The sequence below is a fragment of the Melopsittacus undulatus genome, chromosome 5 (assembly GCF_012275295.1).
Source record: "Melopsittacus undulatus isolate bMelUnd1 chromosome 5, bMelUnd1.mat.Z, whole genome shotgun sequence".
Classification (NCBI taxonomy): Eukaryota; Metazoa; Chordata; class Aves; order Psittaciformes; family Psittaculidae; genus Melopsittacus; species Melopsittacus undulatus.
Window position 1 is genome coordinate 43,549,212 of NC_047531.1, and position 23,811 is coordinate 43,573,022.

Below are 23,811 nucleotides of genomic sequence, written 5' to 3' on the forward strand. Positions count from 1 at the left end.
GTGACTCAGTCATACACTGGGTAAAAACTGAAAATACCCAAGTACCAGATGAGGGAAGTGCAAAGCAAACATAGCTAAACTTTGTGTGGCAAAGTGTAAAGAGAGACTACCGATGGTCCTTCATTTAAAACACTACTAGTTTTAAATTATTTATTTGTGCAATAGGGAATTCGTGTAACCTCTGTAGTTGCTTTTTGAAGGGCAGTTTTCTTACCCCTTTGAAAGACTGGAAGGCAGTATTTGTCAGATGCCTGCTGATTGTCTTGCATCCTTAAGACCAAACCTGCCTGGACTGGTTACCAATTTAGTTGTTCTCCCAGAAGATCTGTTTCTTGGCTGCGGTGTGCTCCCTTGTGGGTATGGCTGGAAACACTTCAAGGCTGTTCTCCCGTGATACATGCATAGCTGTTAATCAGTGTTTAGCATTCATCTTTTAATCTCGTCTACACTTGTATTTTTTTTTATCTTTTATTGGATATTGTTTGGCTGCAGATGATGTAGAATTGAGCTGAAAATCATAGAATCATAAAACAGTTAGGGTTGGAAAGAACCTTAAGATCATCTAGTTCCAACCCCCCTGCCATGGGTAGGGACACATGCCATGCAAGGCTTCCTCCAGCCTGGCCTTGAACACTGCCAGGGATGGAGCATTCACAACTTACCTGAGCAACGCATTCCAGTGCCTCACCACCGTCACAGTAAAGAATTTCTTCCTTATATCCAGTCTGATCTTCCCCTGTTATATACAAGCTACTTGAATAACCATCTAACAATGGAATTTTACAAGAAGTCTTTTTTTCTTGTAAAGGTTAACTGTCGAACCATGTTAGAGCTTGTTTTTTTAACTACATTTTGGATAACATCCTAACATACTAAGTAAATATAAATTTCAAACATTGAAATTCAAGCTTTGTCATTCAGTATATTTTAAAGAAAAAAGTATGCATCATTATAAAAGTATTCTGATGGTTGCTTTTTTAAGACTACCGTTCTTAGCAAGTTTAGAAAGTGCCATGCCTTTTACTCTATATTTACTGTATTTTATGTTAAAAATATGAAGGAAAGACTGCTTGTATGATTAAGGAAACTAGAGCAGAAAATATGGTATTTTTTTAAAGTTATGTTTTATGATTACTCAGGTGATGCACTTATGAATTATTTTAAGTTCTATGAACATTTTATTAATCTGTGAGTGTAACTTTTGGTAATAAGACAATTAGGATTGGGAATGTTGTAATATGAAGATACTGTATTTAGCATGAAGAGAACTCTAGAGAGATGTGAAGAGCTCACCTAGAGTTCATCTTTCATCTGACTGGAAATGGTTATGTGATGAGAATATTTACAAAAATCAAGTAAAGTGATGTTTCAGATCAGTGTTTCTATAGGTGTTATATTTTGCTCCCACTAGTGGCAATACAGTAATAGACAATCCTGTTCAGAAAATCAAGTTCAGACTGTGAAAAATACATGTCTAAATAGTATTATTTAGAGTCTGTAAATAGAGCTGATGCAACCATTTGTAGAGATTTGTTCATCTGTTCCTGTGGTAAGAATTAAAGCGTCATTTAAGCACCATCAGTTACTTAAATATGAGGATTCTAGATTGTTGTGCAGAAGAGAACTGAGATAAAGTAGAAAGGAATCTCATGTTAATAGGAAATGGGAATAGGGAAATTTCTTTTTTTTTATATTGCTTTCTATATTGCCCATATTTTTGTCAGGCTGTGTTAAGAAGCCTTGTAATTGTAAAACACAATCTGTCATTAAGGTATGGTTTAGAGTTGGTCTTGATAATAAAATTCCTATTGTATTTTAGAATATATATTCTTGTCTTACCCTAGAATATTGTGGGTGGGCAGTGCATGAATGTTAAATAATTTCATTTATGAACAAACTATCCAAAGTAAACTAGGAAGTGATAGGAGCCTAAAGCACATGACTTGCAGTGGGGCGCTGAGGGAGCTCAACAGCTGTCAGCTGGTGAAGAGAAAGCTAAAGGTCAATATTATGGCTGCCTAAATGAAACTTGTAGGCAGTTATGGTTACAAAGAGGGTCTAAGTACTTGGAGGCGGCAGAATGGCTGTATTGTGAATTTGATGAGTTGATTGTATAAAAGCATTGCTGATTTAACCTAGTATTGGTAATAGTCTTGTGTCTGCGTGTATATATGTATATACATACATACCGCCTCCTGAAAAGACAAAATACAGTTTATTAATGAGTTTCTCAGCTTTGTGAATAGAAATGGATTGGGGGAAGATGCAAAAAGAACTGAAGTAAATATTTAAAATGTGTCCTTTGTGTAATAATTCTCCTGTGTCAGTGGTGGAACCATTTGCTTATCTAATGCTTATGGAAAAAATAAAACTCCTAATTTATTTTCTTTCTTTTTTTTTTTACACTGTAGTATCTTTTAACTACTGTTACCCAAGTGAATTCCCAAAAGTTTTCAGAAACTTAAGAAAAGCCATATCTTAGAGGGGAGTAACATATGATGGTGGTGTAGCTTTGGCAGACCTAAGTTGATTAGCATCAGCTGATTCAAGATCTTGGTTGATGAGTTTCAATTAGGGTATACCAAGTTCCTTAACTGCTTTCTGCTTTTGAACAATATTATCATATCTAAAACAAGACCACTTGGTAGGGAGTTGAATTTAAAAATCCCAATGGATTTGTATGGTTAATTAATTTAATAGAAACAAATGAGATTTTGTTGTATTTCAACAAAATGATTTAACTCAATTTATTGATTTGATGAAGTAAATTTTTGAACACTATTTTCTTTTAATTTTTAATATATTGTTCTTATTTTTCTTAATATTTGCATGGGTGGATGGAATGAATAAAATTATATGGAGGGCAATATTTTCAGTTTTCTTTGAAAAAGGAAGTTTTTTGGAAAGGAGCTACAAAACCTCTTTTTCATGAGCACAGATGGCCTTGAATGAAAGAGCTATAAAAATCCAAGTTCAGTTAACCATTGTATAAATACGGAGGACAAAGGTCTGTTTTATCTATAGAGAAGAAAAGAAGTGTCTTAGTGCATTCAAAAATTCATTCAATATATTGAAGTTTTCTTAAAAGTTACTTGATAGAAAAACCTTGTCTTTTACCGAAGTTATTAAGTTTATTTGAATCTCATGAAATTACACAGTTTTAGAAAGAGAAAATAAATGTAAACGGATGGACCAAGAATATTTCTTACTTTATTACAAGAAGAGGGGCTGCTGGCTCTTACATTAGCACAATCTATTTTTAGCTAGAAAACCTCATTACTTGGTTTTGCTGTAACACTACTGTAATAGTCAACTGGTCTAAAATGTGTAGTCAGAATATTACTATGTAATATTGTAGTGTGATTTGAGTAATTTTCACATATGCATCTGTGTGCAGCATACTGTCCTGGTTTCAGCTGGAATAGAGTTTATTTTTTTCTTAGTAGCTGGTGCAGTGCTGTGTTTTAGCTTTAGTCTGTGAATAAAGTTGATAACACACTGGTGTTTTAGTTGTTGCTAAGTAGTGCTTACTGCTAAGTCAAGGACTCTGCAGTTTCCCATGCTCTGCCACTGAGGAGGGGCAGAAGAAGACAGGAGGGAGCACAGCCAGGACAGCTGACCCAAACTAGCCAAAGGGGTATTCCATACCACAGGACATGACACACAATATATAAACTGGGGGGAGTTGGCTGGGAGGGGCTGATTGTGGTCAATTGCTGTTCCAGGACAGGCTGGGCATCTGGCAGTGAGGGGTGAGCAACTGTATCGCTTCTCTGTCTTGAGTTTTATTTCTTTATCTCTTTTTCCTATTGCTATTGTTGTTGATAAAATATCTTACTTTTTATTTCAATTATTGAACTGTTTTTATCTCAACCCATAAATTTTACCTTTCCCAGTTCTCTCTTCCTCATCCCATGTGTGTGTGTGGGGGGGGGGGCAGTGGTGTAGAGGTGAGAGTGAGCAAGCAGCTTGCATGGTTGTAGAAACTTGTATTCATGTCTTCTGAGGACAAATAAACAAAATTTAAGTGTGTTGTTAGGTGTTTGTTTTTGTAGATACAATTTACTGTAGATACTGGCTTTCTTTAAAACATGCCAAATGCTGCAGTCTTAGGAACACTAATATGGTGATAATCTGTTACCTTCATAGTTCTTTCTGAATTTTTTTTAAGGGTCAAGATGGATAACACAGAGGAGCGTCAGAAAAAGGTCTTTAAAGCACGAAAAACAATGAGAGTAAGTGATCGACAACAACTCGAAGCTGTCTATAAGGTTAAAGAGGAGCTGTTGAAGACAACTGAAGTTAAACTGTTAAATGGAAAGCATGAGAATGGAGATTCTGATTTAAATTCCCCTTTAAGCAATACAGAATGTACGGAGGACAAGAGGGAAGTTAATGGCCTAGTGGACTTACGTGTTAATTCTGAAGAAGGAAGAACAGCTTCTGATGAAACTAGTGAAGCCAAAAGCCCTGAAAGTAGGACAGGCAACGTAGTCAGTGACATACAACCCAAACCTCTAACACTGTCTCCAGAGAATGTTACTCCTGAGCAAGGTAAAGATGCTGACACTGCTTTAGCTTGTGAGGCTGAAAATGGAGTTCTTGGTAGCAATAAAGATGACTTGCATGAAAAAAGTAATACAAAAGATCATCTGGACCAAAGAGAGAGCAATATCCCATTGGAAGGTGAAAGTAAATCAATCTGTGGTATTAGTGACTCTGTGAAAAAGAAGGTAGAAACACATGACTTAACTATTACTTCCAATTCATCTAGTGAGGAAAAGAGCACTGAAGAAGTAACTGTTGCAGATGCTGTTGGAGAAGAAGCCATCTCTAGCAGTATGGAAGCTGACCAGGAAGCAAAAGACGTACAAGGTGGCACTACAGGTCTTCCAGAAACGACTGTTCACAAAACAGCAGATGAGCCAAGTGACAGTGTCTTGGACAATACTGACTCTATGGAAACAGATGAAATTATTCCAATTTTGGAAAAACTAGCCCCTGCTGAAGATGAACTGGGCTGTTTTTCTAAAAGTCCTCTGCTTCCAGTGGATGACACAGTCACAGATTTAGAAGAGAAAATAGACAGCTGTTTAGGTTCACCATCCAAGCAGGAAAGCAATGAAAGTCTGCCAAAAGAGGCTTTCTTAGTATTGTCTGATGAAGAGGATCCCTGTGATGAGAACGAGGAATGCGCTGAAGCGATACTACCAAACAAGTCAAGTCTTCCAGGTAAGAATTTTCTAAATTGGTAGTTTTAATTCAAGTCTGGAATTTTGTTGATTTCTTAGAATGACATGCTTCTGATACATTTCTAAATCAGAAAAGCAGTCTTGCCCGCCAATTGTATGTGACAGTCTCACAGGTTTCAAGGATAAAATTTGAGGCCCAGAAAAACAACGCACATAACACAAAACACTGTCATCTTTGAGATCTGGTTTGTTTGGTTGATTTCTTGGGGTTTTGGGTCTTTTTTCTCATATTCTGCAAACTGTGTTGAGATGGTGGGTGAAACAAGAGGAAAGATGAGTAATTGCCAGATATGGAACAGAAGGATTTCTGTGAAATTCCTGAGCTGTCGTTGAGGGTAAGAAAGGATCTGAACTTTCTTTGATGTGTAAGTAAATGGTAACAGTGAAAACATGCTGATAATCCAGGAATGTCACAAGTGCCATTTGTTTTTCAAATTTCTTTTTTTCCACCCAAGAGAGCATTGGAAAGATTTCATTAGAAACACAGTCATGTATGAGTTTTATGCCATACAGCTTCTAATCATTTAACTCACAAGGAATTTTATCTAACTTACTTGAAGCCACTGGCCATCATATTTGAAAAATCATGACAATCAGGTGAAGTTACCAATGACTGGGAACCGTATAACCCCATTTTCAAGAAGGGGAAAATTGATGACCTGGGGAATTACAGATCAGTCTCACCTCTGCCTGGCAAAATCTTGGAGCAGATTCTCCTGGAAGGCATGCTAAGAAACATGAAAAACAACAAGGTGCTTGATGACAGCCAGCATGGCTTCCCTAAGGGGAAATCCTACCTGACCAATTTGGTGGCCTTCTATGATGGGGCTATGGAAATGATGGACAAGGGTGCAGCAGTTGATGTCATCTACCTGGACTTGTGCAAAACGTTCAACACTGTCCCACATGACATCCTTGTCTCTAAATTGGAGAGACATCAATTTGATAGGTGGACCACTTGGTGGATAAAGAACTGGCTGGATGGTTGCACTCAAAGAGTTGTGGTCAACGGCTCAATGTCCAGCTGGAAGCCAGTAACGAGTGGTGTCCCTCAGGGATCGGTGTTGGGACCGGTCTTGTTTAACATCTTTGTCAGTGACATGGACAGTGGGACTGAGTGCGCCCTCAGCACGTTTGCCAATGACACCAAGCTGTGTGGTGCAGTTGATATGCTGGAGGGAAGGAATGTCATTCAGAGGTACCTTGACACGCTTGTGAGGTGGACTGCTGCCAACCTCATGAAGTTTAACGATGCCAAGTGCAAGGTCCTACACCTGGGTGGGAGCAATTCCAGGCACAGCTACAGGTTGGGCAAAAAGGAAATTCAGAGGAGCTCTACAGAGGAGGACTTGGGGGTGTTGGTTAATGAGAAAATGAACATGAGCCAGCAATGTGCGCTTACAGCCCAGAAACCCAACCGTATTCTGGGCTGCATCAGAAGAAGCGTGACCAGCAGGTCGAAGGAGGTGATCCTGCCTCTCTACTCTGCTCTCGTGAGACCTCACTTGGAGTATTGTGTGCAGTTCTGGTGTCCTCAACATAAAGAGGACATGGAACTGTTAGAACAAGTCCAGAGGAGGGCCACGAGGATGATCAAGGGGGTTGGAGCACCTCCTATATGAAGACAGGCTGAGAAAGTTTGGGCTTTTTAGCCTGGAGAAGAGAAGGCTGCGTGGAGACCTCATAGCAGCCTTCCAGTATCTGAAGGGGGCCTACAGGGATGCTGGTGAGGGACTATTCATTAGGGACTGTAGTGATAGGACAAGGGGTAACAGGTTAAAACTTAAATAGTGGAGGTTTAGATTGGATATAAGGAAGATGTTCTTTACTGTAAGGGTGGTGAGGTACTGGAATGGGTCACCCAGGAAGGTTGTGAACGCTCCATCCCTGGCAGTGTTCAAGGCCAGGTTGGACGAAGCCTTGGGTAATATGGTTTAGTGTGGGATGTCCCTGCCCATGGCAGGGGGGTTGGAACTAGATGATCTTGAGGTCCTTTCCAACCCTAACTCATCTACGATTCTATGTCTATGCTAACTCATTAACATTTGAAATCATTAAGTGTACGAATATGATGCATCAGTCTTTTCATGTGGTTAGTCAGAGATTTTTATCCTTTTTTTTGGTGTTAATCTGAATAATGTCCTTTACAGTCTGTTGCCTCCTGTCATATTGCTGTGCACCTTTAAAGAGTAGTGGCTCCATCTTTTCTGAATTCCTCTTATGAGACGGAAGGCAGCAGTACAATCTCCAGTTAGTCTTCACCTGTTAAGGCTGAGCAAAGCCAGTTCTGTCATCTGCTCCTTATATAGCGCGTACTTCACTTCCTTGACCTTTCTGGTGACCATTCACTGGATCTGCTGTGGTTTTGTTAGTGCCTTTCTAGTATTTGGGGTCTAATTACTGGACGTAGTACCCCAGATGGGAGTTTTTCAAGTGGTGAACAAGAGAATCGCGTCCCTTGTCCTGCTGGACACATTTCTTACACCCTGAAATGCTATTGAACTTAATTCACAATTCTGAATGATGTTCACATTGTTTTCCACCAGGAATTAAGGCCTTTCTCCAGAGTATTGTTCTAGCCAGTCAACCCCCAGTCTGTCCTGTTGCACAGGATTATTCTGTCCCAGATGCAGGACTTGGCATTTCTAATTGCTGCACTTTGTGTTAGCCCAATTTCCCAGCCTGCCACTGGGCCTCTGAATAGCAGCTATGTCTCACAGAGTATTTACCACTCCCTCAGTTTTTGTCTGCAAACCTGCCAAGTGTGACCTCCTGCCCCTAGTGAATACAGTAAATTGCATCAGTCCAGTATGGATCCCTGAGAACTGCCTCTAGTGCTAAGCCAACAGTTGGGCTATATACCACTGATACCAATCCTTTGAGCCAGTCGTAAGAAGCTACCATGTCTGTCAGACGTGATTTGTCCTTACTAAATCCAACCTGACTGTTCCCAGTCACCTTCCTCTCTGTGTGCCTGGCAGTGGCTTCCTATGGGGAATTTTTCCAAACTTCCCCAAGATGTCAGTTGAGGCCAACCAGCCTTAGTTCCTCCTAAACATCCTTCTTGACTGTCTTGAAAATGGCTGTGGTGTTTCCTTTTTTATAGTCATTGGGAGTGTCCCTTGGTTGCCATGGAGACGGAAGAGAGGGGCTTCACAATACCAGCAGTGCCTACCTCCCTCAGCACTCTTGTGTACATCTAATCTGTACCTGTAGACTTCTCTGTATCCACCTGGTTTAAGTGTGCCCTAGCTATGTCTCATTGATGGTGGATTGCGCTTCATTTCCGCAAACTCTGCCAGTCTTTCTGTCTGCACTCAGAAACCAATGGAAACTTGCCAATGAAAAATGGAGTCAGAAAACTTGAGTATCATGGCATTTTCCATGTCCTCACTCATTAGGTTGCCTGTTCCAAAGAGTAGTGGCCCCACAATTTTCGTTAGCTTTCCTTCTGCTGCCATTGTAGTTATAGAAACCCTACTTGCCCTTCACATTCCTCACTGGTTTCAATTCCAGTTAAGCTTCAGCTTTTCTTACTCCATTACTGCACAAGTGGACTATGTCCTTGTAGTCCTCTTAGTTCCTCCTCCTGTGTATTTCTTTCTTACGTTGTAACTGTCAGGAGGTCCCGCTTCCCCCATGTTGGCTTTCTTCCATGCTGCCTCTACATTCTGCATAACAAAAGGAACAGTACTCTTGGCCTTGAGGAAGCTGTCCTTAAAGAGCAACCAGCTCTTCTGGGTCCTTTTGCTTTTCAGGGGAGCCTTCTTTGAGAAACTACAAGGTAGGTCCTGAACTAGGTCAGTAGGTAAAATCTGCTGCCGTGAGAGGGAGGACTGTTACAATATTTGTGCTCCTGACTTCTTGCAGGATTTTTAATTCCACAGTCTCATGGTTGCTGCAGCTGAGCTTTGGTGACCTCTTGACCTTCACATTCTGCATAAATTCTTCCTTGTTTGTGAATAATAAATCCAGAGCATCCTGACACATCAGTTGTCTTTGTCAAGAAAATATCTTCAGTACACTCCTGAAACCACCTGGATTGTGCCAAATCACACAGCACTTCCAGTTAGAGTACACACGAGTCAATCCTAAAGCCTGCGGCATTGTGAGATGACTATTGACTTCCTCTCCTTGGTCAAGTTGAGTGACTTGCACAACACTGCCTGTGTTGCTTTACCTCCTTCTCCTTTCCCACGAGCACTCAGCTGTCTCATCACCTGTCCCCTGGCAAAGCTCAGGGTGCTTCTCGGTGTAAAGCACAAATGCTCCTCACCCTTTCAACCCTGTCTTTCCTAAAGAGACTGTGTTCATTGTCTGGGAATGCTGTAGTCATTTCAGCTATCCCACCATGTCTCTAATCCAAACAAAATCCTAATTTTGCAGTTGTGTGTGGACTAGTAATTCCTCTTGTTTCTTGTGCTGCATTCATTTACTAATACTTGAGATGATGAGCACTGAGCCATGATGCTCAGTTTTGTACCTGTTCAGTAACTGCAGATTTGTGGGTAGAGAGGGAATCTTCATTTTGTTGCTGGAAGTCACAGGCTTCTTATCTCCATTTTGAAAATTTCTGTTTGTTGCTATTTTGAATATAGCATCTAGGTGGCCCTGTTTCCTTGCACTGTGGGGCTTGGGTTTTTTGTCCGTGCAGGATTGAAGTTTGTCCCCTCTTTGTCCATTCTACAGTCAGCTCATCTTCTCCTACAGCTTCTTTCTGACTCATACCATATTGAGGAGAAAACTTCTAGGCAAAGATGGGACTGTATTTTAGAATAGGACCTTTCAGCCTGAAAGAAGAGATGGAGAGAGAGATGTGGCAAAGATCTGTATATCTGTATATCTGTAAGTGGTAGGGGAAATGGATATTTGCTGTCTTCTACAAGAGACTCACATACCAAATGGAGGAAGGGGAAAAAGTGAGAGTCAGGATCAAAGCATGGAAAAGATGGTTCTCCATTTGGAGAATTATGGAGCTCCTTGCTAGCAACAGTGACTGGTAAAAGTTTACCTATGTTTGTATTCTGTGGAAGAGGAATTTTGGGGGGCTATCCCTCACAGAAACCCTATGGCTCTGGGGGTCTTCCACCAGAAATTTTTCAGAAAGTAGAGGAATTTTTCTGGGACTATGTAAATATGTTTCTTCTTATTCTGTTCTTCCTTACTTGATCATCTACAGTTGACATGATGAAAGTGTTGGTGATAGAATCTTGGATTAAACGAACTGTTGGTTTTACCTGGTGTAGCTGTTGCTATGATCTGTCTCTTAATCTGTATGCTCTCAAATTTGACCAGGTGACTGTGTCTACCAAAAGCAAATCTGAAGTCTCTCTCTCAGAATTGCTAGCACTTTGAGTGCATTCTGGACACCTTGATTCTAGGCTTCTCCACAGCAGTGGCTTTTCATGCCCTCCAGGGATAGTTTGAAAGAGAACTTACTTGTTACTGATCTTTATTAATGGAGCCTGAAGTCAAGCAACACACCCAACTACAACCTTCTAAGAATAAATAATGCAGTTAACATTTAAAAAACTACAGCTTGTCTTCTAGAAGGTAGTGTTTGAAGAGATCTTCGCAGCATGTGAATGGCAGATGAACAGCTGAACATGAACCTTTGTTCCTGTGTTGTGATGGAGTTAGCGGTCAAAGTTCTTGAATTCATAAACAGGAAAATGTTAGGCTTAAATGGCACCAATGAAACCACTTTTCTGCAGTCATATTCTTATTTCTGGTTTTTGCTTCAAAATGGGAAAATTGAGGGCTTCCAGAGAGTTGCTGCAAAAAAATATTTCAGCGTTTGGGAAATAAGGCTTATACTGGAAAGCCTAAAAGAATTTTTCTTCATCCAATAGAAGATTAAGGAGGTCTCTAATATCTGCATACGGAAGGTGAATATGTGGTGGAAAGATGTTTATTTAAAGTGGCAAAGACACAACTGCTGCATTTTTGATCCACTGGATTTTGCAAACTAGAAATGGGGCACAGTTCTGTTCTATCCAAGCTATAAGGAGAACCTTGCAGTTACAGGATTATGGAATAGTGAGAACATGACTATGCAGTTCAGAGTAACGTGCAGATACTGTTCAGAAGCTCTTAGGCTTACTCATTATTTTTATTTCCATTTACGTGTATATTTTGATATTTTGGCAGAACTGACATCTAAATATGCATCCAGTCAGTCACTTAGCAGGTGTCAATGCTTGCAGCTGTAGAAATTATTAAAAGGTATTTTCAACTGTTCAGTCACAAGCAAACACCGAGTAAAAAACTCAGATCCACAATAAATTGTGTGACTTCAGATAACTAAATTATAAATACAGTGGTAACTTAATTATATCAATTTTTATTTTTTTTTTAAGGATAGCATTCATTGCTTCTTCCTGTCTAGTAACAGTATAACGAGATCAGAGAATGGTTTGGAAAGGACCTTGAGTTCTAATCCCCTTGCCATGGGCAAGGATGCCTCACACTAGACCATGTTGCCCAAGGCTCTGTCCAACCTGGCCTTGAACACTGCCAGGGATGGAACATTTACCACTTCTTTGGACAGCCTGTTCCAATGTCTCAGCACTCTCACAGTGAAGAACTTCTTCCTTATACCTAACCTGAACCCCCTGCTTTAGTTTGAACCCATCACCCCTTGTGCTATCATGACAGTCAGTGACAAACAGTCCTCCAGCATCCCTGTGGACCCCCTCAGATACTGGAAGACTGCTATGACTTCTCCATGCAGCTGCTCTTCTCCAGGCTGAACAGCCTCAACTTTCTCAGCCTGTTTTCATGCAGGAGGTGTTCCCAACCCCTTTATCATCCTCGTGGCCCTCCTCTGGACTTGCTCCAACAGCCCCATGTCCTTCTTACATTGAGCACTGCTTATTAGTGAAAACTCTGCTGATAGCCAATTGTGAAATTATCTCCAAATTGTGGTTCAAACCTTCTTGACTAGAGAGGTGTAGCTGGGTATTGTGTATAAACTACTTCTAGTTAAATGAGCTGAATTTGGTCAGAATGATGAAAGTGTGCAAGGAAGGGACTTCCTCCCTGAAATTACTATGTAGAGCTCAAAAAGCTCAGTTTCAAAGCTTGTAACATGGTATTTTAGTATCTTTCAATGGAACATTTGTATCCTTCAATTGAATATTAAAATCTGTGAATTGTGAAAAAAGTGCTCTTGAACTTTATGGCTCTCCTTTAGATTCTTAGGTAACTCCTATTTTATTGATAGCAATTAAATAGAGGAAGCTTGTCTATAAGTTTTAAAAAGCTGGTTATATAGGCAGTATGCCACTTTTATTAGCTTAAAACTAAATCAGATCACTTTTAAAGTATGTATGTGGTATGAAGGTTGAAGGAGGTGATCCTGCCTCTCTACTCTGCTCTTGTGAGACCCCACTTGGAGTGGTGTGTACAGTTCTGATGTCCTCAACGTAAGAAGGACATGGATCTGTTGGAGCAAGTCCAGAGGAGGGCCATGAGGATGATAAGGGAGCTGGAACACCTCCCTTACAAAGACAGGCTGAGAAAGTTGGGGCTGTTCAGCCTGGGGAAGAGATGGCTGCGTGGAGACCTTCCAGTATCTAAAGGGGGGGCCTACAAGGTTGCCTGAGAGGGACTCTTCATGAGGAACTACAGTGATAGTGATAGGACAGGGGGTGATGGGTTCAAACTTAAACAGGAGAAGTTCAGGTTAGATATAAGGAAGGCATTCCTTACTGTGGGGGTGGTGAGGCACTGGAACAGCTTGCCCAAGGAAGTTGTGAATGCTCCATCCCTGGCAGTGTTTAAGGCCAGGTTGGACAGAGTCTTGAGTGACATGGTTTAGTATGAGGTGCCCCTGCTCATAGTAGGGGGTCTTGGAGCTAGATAATCTTAAGGTCCTTTCCAGCTATTCTATGATTATTTCTTGCATAAATTAACAAAAAGAAAAATATCATTTCAGTTTAGGGGTTTCTGACTCCTTTTTTTCTGATTTCTTAGGTGATTTGTGTAAATGTAAAAAAAAAAAAATTCTTCATTATAGAAACAAAATACAGTGTTAAGAGAATATCAAGCATATCTTTGTGAATAAGAAAATTAAAACAGGAAACTGTACAGATCAAGATAGGAATAACAGTGCTGACTTGTTATATTCTGGATAGATTTTCATGTCATCTTCAAGGTTCTAGATTTATTTGTATCTGGCAAGCACAGAAGGTAACAAATACCACATATATGAAACACATAATGGAAATTCGTGGAACATATAGTAAAGTTTTCATGAAGTATTAACAATTTTCATTTTAGCCTGTGTGGCTTTGGGGGTGATACTTCTGATATTTCTTCCTTTCAGAATTTCCTAAATTGTATGTTTTTAAATGATTAGTCTTAACTTGTGACACTTTGTATTAGGAAAACCACTTTAAATAAAAATTCAGATTTATTAAGAAACAAAGAATCTCAGCCTGTTCTACCATAAGGTTAATTGGTAAAATTGCCAGTTGTAAATAGAGTATATTGGTATTTTGTTACTGAATTTTTAATACTTTTTTCCTAGGCAAAAAATAAACTGAAACTGTTTATTGAGTACTTTAACTGCATTAAAAATTAATTGTTTCATTGTGTGGTAGTTCAAATTTTTGCTCTGAAGAACAATATTCTGTTTTTTAATTTCTGCATTCCCTGTGTCATACTTATTTCACCTTTCCCAGCATGATTTTTCAGAAGTATTCTAAGTTCACTAGTCAAAATACAGGACTCTATGAGACTTTTGTAAGTCAGCATAACTAATACATGTGGTTTTGTCTTCCATTTGTAGAAGAGGTGGAAAAAGAGACAGGAAAGGAAAGTAAGGAGGATAAAGAAGAGGAGGCCCACAAGGAAGAGGAGAAACACACTGAAAGAAGTACGCAGTGTTAAAGCTATTATTCTTTGCTGCTGGCTCATGTTAAAAGCACAGAATCATTGAGGTTTGGAAGTGACCTTTAGAGATTATCTACTCCAGACCCTCTACTCAAAACCAGGTCAAGTATAGCAGTTTGGTCAGAACCATGTCTAGGCAGATTTTGAGTATTTTCACAGATGGTAACTCCAAAGCTTTTTAGAGATCCCCTTCCAGTGTTTGACCACTCTCACAGTAAAGATGTTTTCATACATTTGAGTGGAATTTCCTGTATTTCAATTTGCATCCATTTCTCTCATCCTTTCACAGGTACTCACTAAGAGTCTTGCTCTGTCTTTTTTCACTCTCCACCCATCAGGTAATTTACACACATTATAAAATCTTCCCTAACTGCCTTCTCCAGTTGAACAATGCCAGCTATCATTTCCTCACATGCATGTCCATAAAATATCTTGGTGGCCCTACGCTAAGCTCCAGTATGCTCACATCTTTCTTGTATCTAGAAGCCTGGAATTGCACACAGGACTCAATTTAGTCTCATAGCACTGCTTAGAGTGGAATAATTACCTCCATTGACCTGCTGACGATACTTTTCCTTACTCAGCCAAGGATCTTGCTGTCTTTTTTTGCCAACAGCATGCATTGCTGGCTCACGTTCAACTTGGTGTACATGGAGACCACAAGGGCCTTTTCTGCAAAGCAGTTTTCCAGGCAGTCAATTCCCAGCCTGTACTAGTACATGGGTTATTCCTACCCATCTCTAGGACTTTGCATTTCCTTTTGTTGAACTTAATGAGGTTCCTGTTTGCCTATTCTTCCAGCTTGTCAAGGTGACACTGAATGGCAGCATAACCATTTAACATAGCAACCACTCCTTCCAGTTTTGTATCGTCTGCAAATTGTTGAGGATGCCTTCTATCCCATTATCTTAAGTCATTTATGAAGATGTTAGTATTATTACCAGTATAATCTGCTGGTGTACATTACTAGCAATGAGCTCCAACTGGACTTTGTGCCACTAATCATAGCTGCAGTTGAACCAGTCCATTTATCTAGGCCATACATTGTGAGTTTGTCTCTGAGGATGTTTTGGGTGTCAGAAGCACTGCTAAAGACAAGAGAAATAGCATCCACTGCTGTTACCTCATCCACCAAGCCAGTTGTCTCATTATAAAAGACTGTCAGGCTGACGAAGAATGATTTCCTCTAGACAAGCCCATTCTGACTATTCGCCATCACCGTTACCTTAATGTGTTTAGAGATGGTTTCTGGAATTATTTGCTCCATCATGTTCCCAGGGATTGTGGTGAGGCTGGCCTTCCTCTAGTTCTCTGCGTCCTTGCCTTTCTTGAAGATTAGAAGAAAGTAAATGTCACTTCTGTCCTCAAGAACCTTCTGCTATTGCCATGACCTTCCAGAGGTTGTGAATGGCTTTGCAGTCATCTCACGTCTCTCAGCACTTATGAGTACATCCCTCTGGTTTGGGTGGACTTGTGTACGTCCAGTTTGTTGTCTGCCTTTGCTCCAGCCAGTCCCAGTGGTCTCAGGGAGATGGCATTGCTGAAGGCAAACATCACTGGAGTCTGAGGCAAAGAAGTCATTCAGCACCTGGGCTTTTTCTGTGTCCTTTGTCACTTGCGCCTGTGCCTCATCCAGCAGGGGGGACATATTGTCCCCATTTTTTCTTTTGCTGCTGGTGTACTATTAGAAACCCTCTTTTTGCCCTTCATGTTCCTTACCGGATTCAGCTTAAAATGAGCTTTGGCTTTCCTAATGCCATTCCTACCCACATAGTGCCTTTATCTTTCTCACAGGTCACCTGTCCCTTGCACATTGGAGGCCTCCATCTCCTGCAGGCAGGGAGTCACTTGCTGCTAATATGCAGTGCCACAGCATAGCTCAGGCTTAGCCAGTTCAGTCTTTTCACTGGGCACAGCTCCCAGTCACGTATCTGTTATGAGGTCACTTGAACCAAATGTGTCATTGTCCTTTGCATCCATAAGGCAGAGCAGGAGCTGCTGTCTTGGTGTTTCCAGCCTTTGTAATTACAGGAGTCTCCATTTCCCATGTTAATAAGCTCAGACTCTGACTACTTTCTTTGGTACAGCTAGGGGTTGCAGTTCTTGAGGCTCAAGGTCTTGGAGCATATCCAGTCAATCTCATGATTTTTGATTCTGTGCCATGCCCTGACTGCCTCCCATAGCCCCATAGGCTTGGCAATGCAGGTTTCTCACTACTTGCAATGTCTGTAGCCAGGAAGCTCATCTTCCTCTGCCATAACTTCAGCCAAACTGGGAGGCCCTAGATAAGCTCTGCAGCCCAAGACTTGCAAAGCCTAATCTTCCCCAAAATAGATCAGTCTAGGTGGAGGCTCTGATTTTACTGTGAGAGTTGTTCCAGTGGCTGCTGGAAACCACACTGTGTGGCACATAACCACCATTACTGAATGCAGGGACCCTGTGCACCCTGCTGTATGACGTCCTATGTTAGCTGCTCATTGGGAGCTGCACTCAAGGCTCAGCAGTAATAAAGGTGTGTGTCTCAAACCTGCTGAAAGGGTGTTTGAGTCTCCATAAGGAATCAGCTGGGACACAAGCACAAAGCACCCTCTGACCAAGAAGACTTGACACAGCTCATTAGAATTTGCTGGGATTTCCTAGAAGTCACAGCCTCCTTCAGATATCCTTTCCTCTAGCAGCAAACATCCTGAATCTCTCTAAAGAGAATCTTAACTGCAGTAAGATCAGATAGAGCATCTGCTTCAGGACAAGTTACCTGAATATTAAACATGTTCCCTTATATATGTAAGTAGCTCTTTGATGTTACAAATTACTTGTACCATTCAGAATTAAGACTTTTCTAGAGAGACTGGGAGTAGAAAAGAGTTGCATGGAAGAGCCTAATAAACTTGCCTTCAGTAGTCTGGGCATAGTGTTGTAACTATTTAGTTTTTCTTTTCTATTTCTACAAGTTTTTTCTGATGGATGAAAGAAAGATGTAGATGTAGCTCTTTTCTGTAATGACATGGAATAGTGGAAAGTGAAGGGAAAAAATAAAAAAAATATTAAAAACTCATACCTTAGACATTTATAGTGCTTGCAAATACTCAGCATCCTGCAAATATTTATGAAGCACCGCCCTGTGGCACTACAAAACTTACCTAAACTTTGGGGCCCTATGCTTTCACAAAAATGTTGACATGCAGATTTTTTAATCATTTTTAGCACATTAATGCTTTTCTAGTGCAGTTAAATAAAAATCAGATCAGACTGGAACTAACAAAATTTAACCATCAAAAAATCTAGACTAAAAGAAAAAGTTAGAAATATGACTCAGAGTATATGTAATACAAGTAAAGAAAAAAAATTATGGCAGTGGAAAGTAACTATTTGTTATGCTCTTTCAGTCTCCAGTGAGTCTTCATTGTTGTACTACTAATTCTGTCTTTATCATCCTCAGGTTTGGGGTGGAAGGGTTGGGAGCTATGGTCTTTGGTATTTTGATAGCAGTCAGGTACCCCCAGTATGCTCTGTAACTTCCTTTCCTCATAATTTCCATAGGCTTAATAACAGTGTCAGGAGGTGGAGGAGTTAATGAGGTCTCTTTTGTGCTTCATTGCTGTGATGGAAATTACTTTTATAATACAGCTTTGATATGAGCCTTTTCTTTTGTTGCATTTTTTCTTTCCTTCTTACCCAAGAAGTAAGAAAAAAGGGTTGAATGTTATTTTCAGTCAGGGACTGGAGATGCAGGGTAAACTTTTATGGCAGGTGTGGAAAAAAGTTTATTGCTGACACAGGTAGGATCAAATGTAGGTTTTTTTAGCTGGAATCCTGAGGAGAGGATTCTTTTTGCAGAAGAGTGTTTTGTTTCTGGGAAGCCATGTTTCATTACAGAATGGTCGTGATAGGAGCAGGAGGAACTGGAGGCAAGTTCTGAAGAAGGGAATCGTGGTATTAGAGCCATTTTGCATTTGAGGCAATAGTTTGGTGGTGAGTCGCAAAGTGGAACTCACAGGAAGGCCAGTGTACAAAGACCCAAGGGACAGCTGTAATGCTTTGATTTCATCAAACATCTTGGTTTTCTAGAAGCATTCTTACAGGTTTTGGATGGAAAAGCTTGAACTGGGGACAAATAAGCTTCCTAATAATCATAGCATTCTGCATATACCTGTTTTTTGAAAGGTTCCTCACAATTAGTTGTATCTTATTGTTCCAGGTGAAGTTTCAAGGAGAAAGCGTTCCAGATCTGAGGACATGGATAGCATTCATTCTAAACGTCGTCGATACATGACAGAAGATTATGAAGCAGAGCTCCAAGTAAAAATTACAGCCAGACAGGATGTTGACCAAAAATTACAAAAGGTAGAATGGAGGTGTAGAGATGGCAAACGCATCTGCTTCCCACCCCCTCTCCCCTCCAACACTTTTTCTGCAGTTGAAAATTTGACATAATTCAAGTAACAAAGGTGTCTTCATACATATGGAGTCCTATATAGCCCTACTTGTAAGAGACTAAATATTATTTGAAAACTGTGCAGCAAGAATTACATTTGAAATGTGTGTAATATTTAAACTCTTAAACTTCATCTTAGAAAAAGATAGATTTCAGTGTGGTAAAGGTTTCTGTGTGCTGCACTTTATTGTGTGCCTAGCTTTAAAACCACTCTGTTTCCAAACAAGAGTGCAGTCAACATTGTGTCTTGCAGATTTTTATAGAGCTGTTAACTGCTTGTTTGCATCATTAGTATGTAAAGAAGCCTATGGTCTTGAAGGAAGAAACTTTGTGTCCTTCTTCCATTAGTTATTAATGCATGTTGTAACTTCATTAATGTAGGATGCAGAAAACCAAACCATGTTTATTTTGTTTCCTAAGGAATTTTTTGGCACTGCAGTAGGTATGGGAGGGAGAAAAAAAATAAATAAGTGCATCAGGTAAACTTTATGGAAATCAGTCTCTCTTCCCATTTTTAGCTTCTGATAAAAACCTAACATAGCATTTTTGCTAGGGAAAATGCATCTCAGAAATGGAGTTTTGTTGCATGGCATTAGTTTCTGTTAGAGTGCCAGTGTCCCTCTCAAAACAGAAGAGTAATGGGAAAAATCAGTCTTGTGTAAACACAGCAGTTTATGAAAATATCTTCTCTTGTTAAGGTTCTTTTTATGTGCATAGGTTTTATATGCATTGTGCTGCAGTTAACTTATTGAATTGATGGCAAAGAAGGATCAGTTGTTTTTGCCAAAATATATGTAGAAACATTTCTTAGCTGTGCAAGCATATGCTTACTAGTAACTACAGATTTATTGGATTTGTATGGCACAACTGTTGTCATTGTTCTGTTTGTAGCAGGGTACTTGTTAAGAATTAAAAGTATTTTTATAGATGGTCTCCCAAATTCTGGGATTGCATTGTTACTTTCTTCTTTCTTTATTATAATAACTTTGCAGGTTGTCCAGAGACTATTAGATGAAAAATTTACTGCTTTACAGTGTGCTGTGTTTGACAAGACTTTGGCAGACTTGAGAACCCGAATAGAGAAAGTAGAATGTAGCAAAAGGCATAAAACGGTGCTTACCGAACTACAGGTGAGTGTGTGTGTGTTGGACTGTATACTGTAGTCAAACTTAAAACTAAGTTCCTCAGCATTTTGTAGTAAGTCTCCTGTAGTTGTCAATAGGGAAGTCATTTTGACTCCACAGAGAGATAGGGGTGGGGGGAAGAAGCAAATACTAATGTTGCTTTTGAATTGTAAAATTCTATTTCCCTACTCAGAAAGGAGAAAGCAACCAATTAATCATAAAAAAAAATCCAAAGCAAATATTCTTTCTGGCAAACTGTTACTAAACTGCTTTTCCACTCTTCTGTTCCATTTAGAAATTCTTCAAATAAGTGTTAATACCTTATACCTCTATAAAACCAGAAATTTGCTTAAAACCAGAAATTTGCTTAAAATCGGGAAAGTAGCAGATAGGAGAGGACGGTAGCATGCAAACAATTGGGGTCAGCAGTTCAATGTCCAGCTGGAAACCAGTAACAAGTAATGTCCTTCAGGGATCGATGTTGGGACTGCTCTTGTTTAACACCTTTGTCGGTGACGTGGACAGTGGGATTGAGCACGCCCTCAGCATGTTTGCCAGTGACACCAAGCTGTGTGGTGCAGTTGATATGCTGGAGGGAAGGAATGCCATCCAGAGGTACCTTGACATGCTTGTGAGGTGGGCTGATGCCAACCTCATGAAGTTTTAACGATGCCAAGTGCAAGGTCCTACACCTGGGTGGGAGCAATTCCAGGCACAGCTACAGGTTGGGCAAAAAGGAAATTCAGAGGAGCTCTACAGAGGAGGACTTGGGGGTGTTGGTTAATGAGAAAATGAACATGAGCCAGCAATGTGCGCTTACAGCCCAGAAACCCAACCGTATTCTGGGCTGCATCAGAAGAAGCGTGACCAGCAGGTCGAAGGAGGTGATCCTGCCTCTCTACTCTGCTCTCGTGAGACCTCACTTGGAGTATTGTGTGCAGTTCTGGTGTCCTCAACATAAAAAGGACATGGAACTGTTAGAACAAGTCCAGAGGAGGGCCACGAGGATGATCAAGGGGGCTGGAGCACCTCCTATATGAAGACAGGCTGAGAAAGTTTGGGCTTTTTAGCCTGGAGAAGAGAAGGCTGCGTGGAGACCTCATAGCAGCCTTCCAGTATCTGAAGGGGGCCTACAGGGATGCTGGGGAGGGACTATTCATTAGGGACTGTAGTGATAGGACAAGGGGTAACAGGTTAAAACTTAAATAGTGGAGGTTTAGATTGGGTATGAGGAAGAAGTTCTTTACTGTAAGGGTGGTGAGGTACTGGAATGGGTTGCCCAAGGAGGTTGTGAATGCTCCATCCCTGGCCAGGGATGGACAAAGCCTTGGGTGATATGTTAAAGTTCAAGGCCAGTTCAAGGCCAGGTTGGACGAAGCCTTGGGTGATATGGTTTAGTGTGGGATGTCCCTGCCTATGGCGGGGGGGGTTGGAACTAGATGATCTTGAGGTCCTTTCCAACCTTAACTATTCTATGATTCTAAGTGGGGGAAGAATAGATATGAAAATATGAAAGATTAAATGGGGTACGTTTTTCAATACAGTTGGAACTTAAGATGTTGAAACAGTCAGATGCTTTCAGTTGCTTTCATTCGTGCAGAATATCACATGAGCCTTTGCAGGATGGGTTCTGTTTGTACAGTTCTGAATACAAAGGACAGTAACTTGTCTTGATCTTGACTTATACACGTGTGTCTTTTTGCTGCTCTTAAGTAAAATAGTTGTACTGTGTTTCAGCAGAGGAATAATTTCCTCTGGTATGAATATAGCCTTAGATATCATGTTTTAATTATGTATCTTATAGTTCATGTAACGTCTTTGATGGTTCTTGGGGAGGATACTTACGGGTTTGTTTGCTTGTTTTCATCTTTTTCCCATTTAGGCTAAAATTGCTAGATTGACAAAGCGGTTTGGAGCAGCCAGGGAGGACTTGAAGAAAAGACAGGAAGTAAGAACTAGATTTGCTTGTTTGTTTCTGTCTTAGCTTTAACCTCGTGTTGAAAAAGTAAACTTTATATACAGAAAGATGTGACCTCACAAAGTAGATTTGTCTTGTTTGGTTAAAAGCAGTGATATGAAAGAATATTCTTTTATTAGCTGTTATGTAATTCTGATTTATACAGAAGGTTCTTTAGGTAGTGTGAAAACACCTTAAACTGTATGTAATTAATTTACTTCAGTAAATAAGTAAATAAGCATGAATCCCAGTACCCTGATTTTGGGAATAGAAGGGTACAGTTTGTCACCCTGTACAATTAATAGCATTTTTCTGTGTCTGGAATAAATATTTTAGGTTAATTACTGTGAAGAAGTGGAAGCTTAGGAGTCCATTAATTTTCTGCCAGAAGTTCTTATTTTCATCCTATAAATATCTGAAGGAAGAGACATAAAAAAAAGGGAGGATGTAGGAGAGGACCAAGGAGGCTTAGGGAGATTTAAAACATGTCAGGTTCTCCTGCAGTGTTGGTTCCAGAAAATTTCTATCTCACACAAATATAAATGAAGTGTAATGAAATGTAATGAAAGCATAAGTTTACAAGCTGACTTACGGTTATTTTATTATGTCTTTCCCTTCCTTCTCCTATCACGTTTCTCTCCTTCCCCCTTACCGTCTCCCTCCTCCCCCTCCATTTGTTGGGGTTTTTTTTGTTTGTTTCTTTTTTCGGTAGACTACTTCACCAAATACACCTCTGTCTTCAGCAAAAACAAGTGACACTGCAAACACAACCAATGTGATATATCGGTAAGCAAAACACATCATTGTGCCCATGTAAAAATTAAGTAGGACACTTGAAATACCTAATGTAATGATTAATCCTTGTATTTTCAGTTTGTTTTTTTGCTGGGTTTTTCTGTTGGTATTTTTTAGCTAGTGTTCTTCCATTTTCTTCATTATTCCTCTGTTGTAAAATCCGGTTTTCTTTCACAGAAGTTATAAATGGACAATTTTGAATCCATTCTTAGGTGAACAGAGATGAGTGTTGTTTCAGCAGCTAAAATATAATGTGTAAAATGGAAGTTTAATTTCAAGGGAAGATCATGAGGATGATAAGGGGGCTGGTCACCTACCATATGAATGCAGGCTGAGAAAGTTAGGGCTGTCCAGCCTGGAGAAGAGATGACTGTGTGGAGACCTCATAGCAGCCTTCCAGTAAGGGGGCCTACAAAGATACTGGAGAAGGACTCTTGATTGGGGACTGTAGCGATAGGACAAGGGGTGATGGGTTCAAACTAAAACAGGGGAAGTTCAGGTTAGATATAAGGAACAAGTTATTTACTGTGAGAGTGCTGAGGCTCTGGAACAGGTTGCCTGAGGAAGTTGTGAATGCTCCATCCTTGGCAGTGTTCAAGACCAGGTTGGAAAGAGCCTTGGTTGACATGGTCTAGTGTGAGGTGTCCCTGCCCATGGCAGGAGGGTTGGAACTAGATGATCTCAAAGTCCTTTCCAACCCAAAACCATTTTGTGATTCTATGAAGGGAAAATTCTCATGGTGAAAGGCAAATGTAGTGCAAGCACTTGAAAATTTACAAATAATTCTGCATTTTTTAAGTAGAATATTCAAAGCTAATTTGCATGGAAGCATAAAATAAATGGGTTTAGTAAATCTTAATGGAAAGAATGACAGTAAAATAAGGGTTTTACACTGTACTATTCATAATTATACCCAGTGTGGCTTATTGAGAAATGCTAACTGAAACTTTGTTCTGTAGAAATGCCAACACAGTGAGGCAGATGCTGGAAACAAAGAGGAATACAGGGGAGAGCACACCAGCAACTTTTCAAGCCCCTGTGAATGCAGGTGAGAAACTGTCTATGGACTACAAACACACTTCTCTTCTTAAAAGTTTTCTAGCTTTCCGTTAAATAACTAACTGAACACAGCAAAATTGGTATTTATGATTTCTTATTTTCTAATATCAAAAATCATTATTTTAAGCTCCTTATCACATTCCCAGTTTACATTCATGTAGTCTGCTTACCAAGTAATGGGAAAAAATTATTGATTTGGCCAGCCAGAACATGGGGGTAAATTACATGCTGCAGCAAATGGCAGTCTGGGTATGACAGCAAAACTTGCAGTCTCTCAGCTGCTGAGAAGTG

General features: G+C 40.1%; 1 protein-coding gene across 6 annotated transcripts in view; it reads left to right on the top strand.

Annotated features, from left to right (window-relative positions):
* Window positions 1–23,811, top strand: part of ATF7IP (activating transcription factor 7 interacting protein) — a 105,781-nt gene that overhangs the window by 49,036 nt on the left and 32,934 nt on the right. For 5 of the 6 annotated variants that reach the window (XM_031049927.2, XM_031049923.2, XM_031049926.2 and 2 more), the window contains exons 2-8: window positions 4,172–5,232; window positions 14,047–14,133; window positions 18,349–18,494; window positions 19,578–19,715; window positions 21,592–21,657; window positions 22,379–22,452; window positions 23,421–23,509. In XM_031049927.2, the coding sequence (XP_030905787.1) occupies window positions 4,179–5,232; window positions 14,047–14,133; window positions 18,349–18,494; window positions 19,578–19,715; window positions 21,592–21,657; window positions 22,379–22,452; window positions 23,421–23,509 (1,654 nt within the window). In that variant the 5' untranslated portion in view covers window positions 4,172–4,178. The remainder of the gene's footprint in view (window positions 1–4,171; window positions 5,233–14,046; window positions 14,134–18,348; window positions 18,495–19,577; window positions 19,716–21,591; window positions 21,658–22,378; window positions 22,453–23,420; window positions 23,510–23,811) is intronic. The other variant, XM_031049924.2, reaches the window with a different exon arrangement.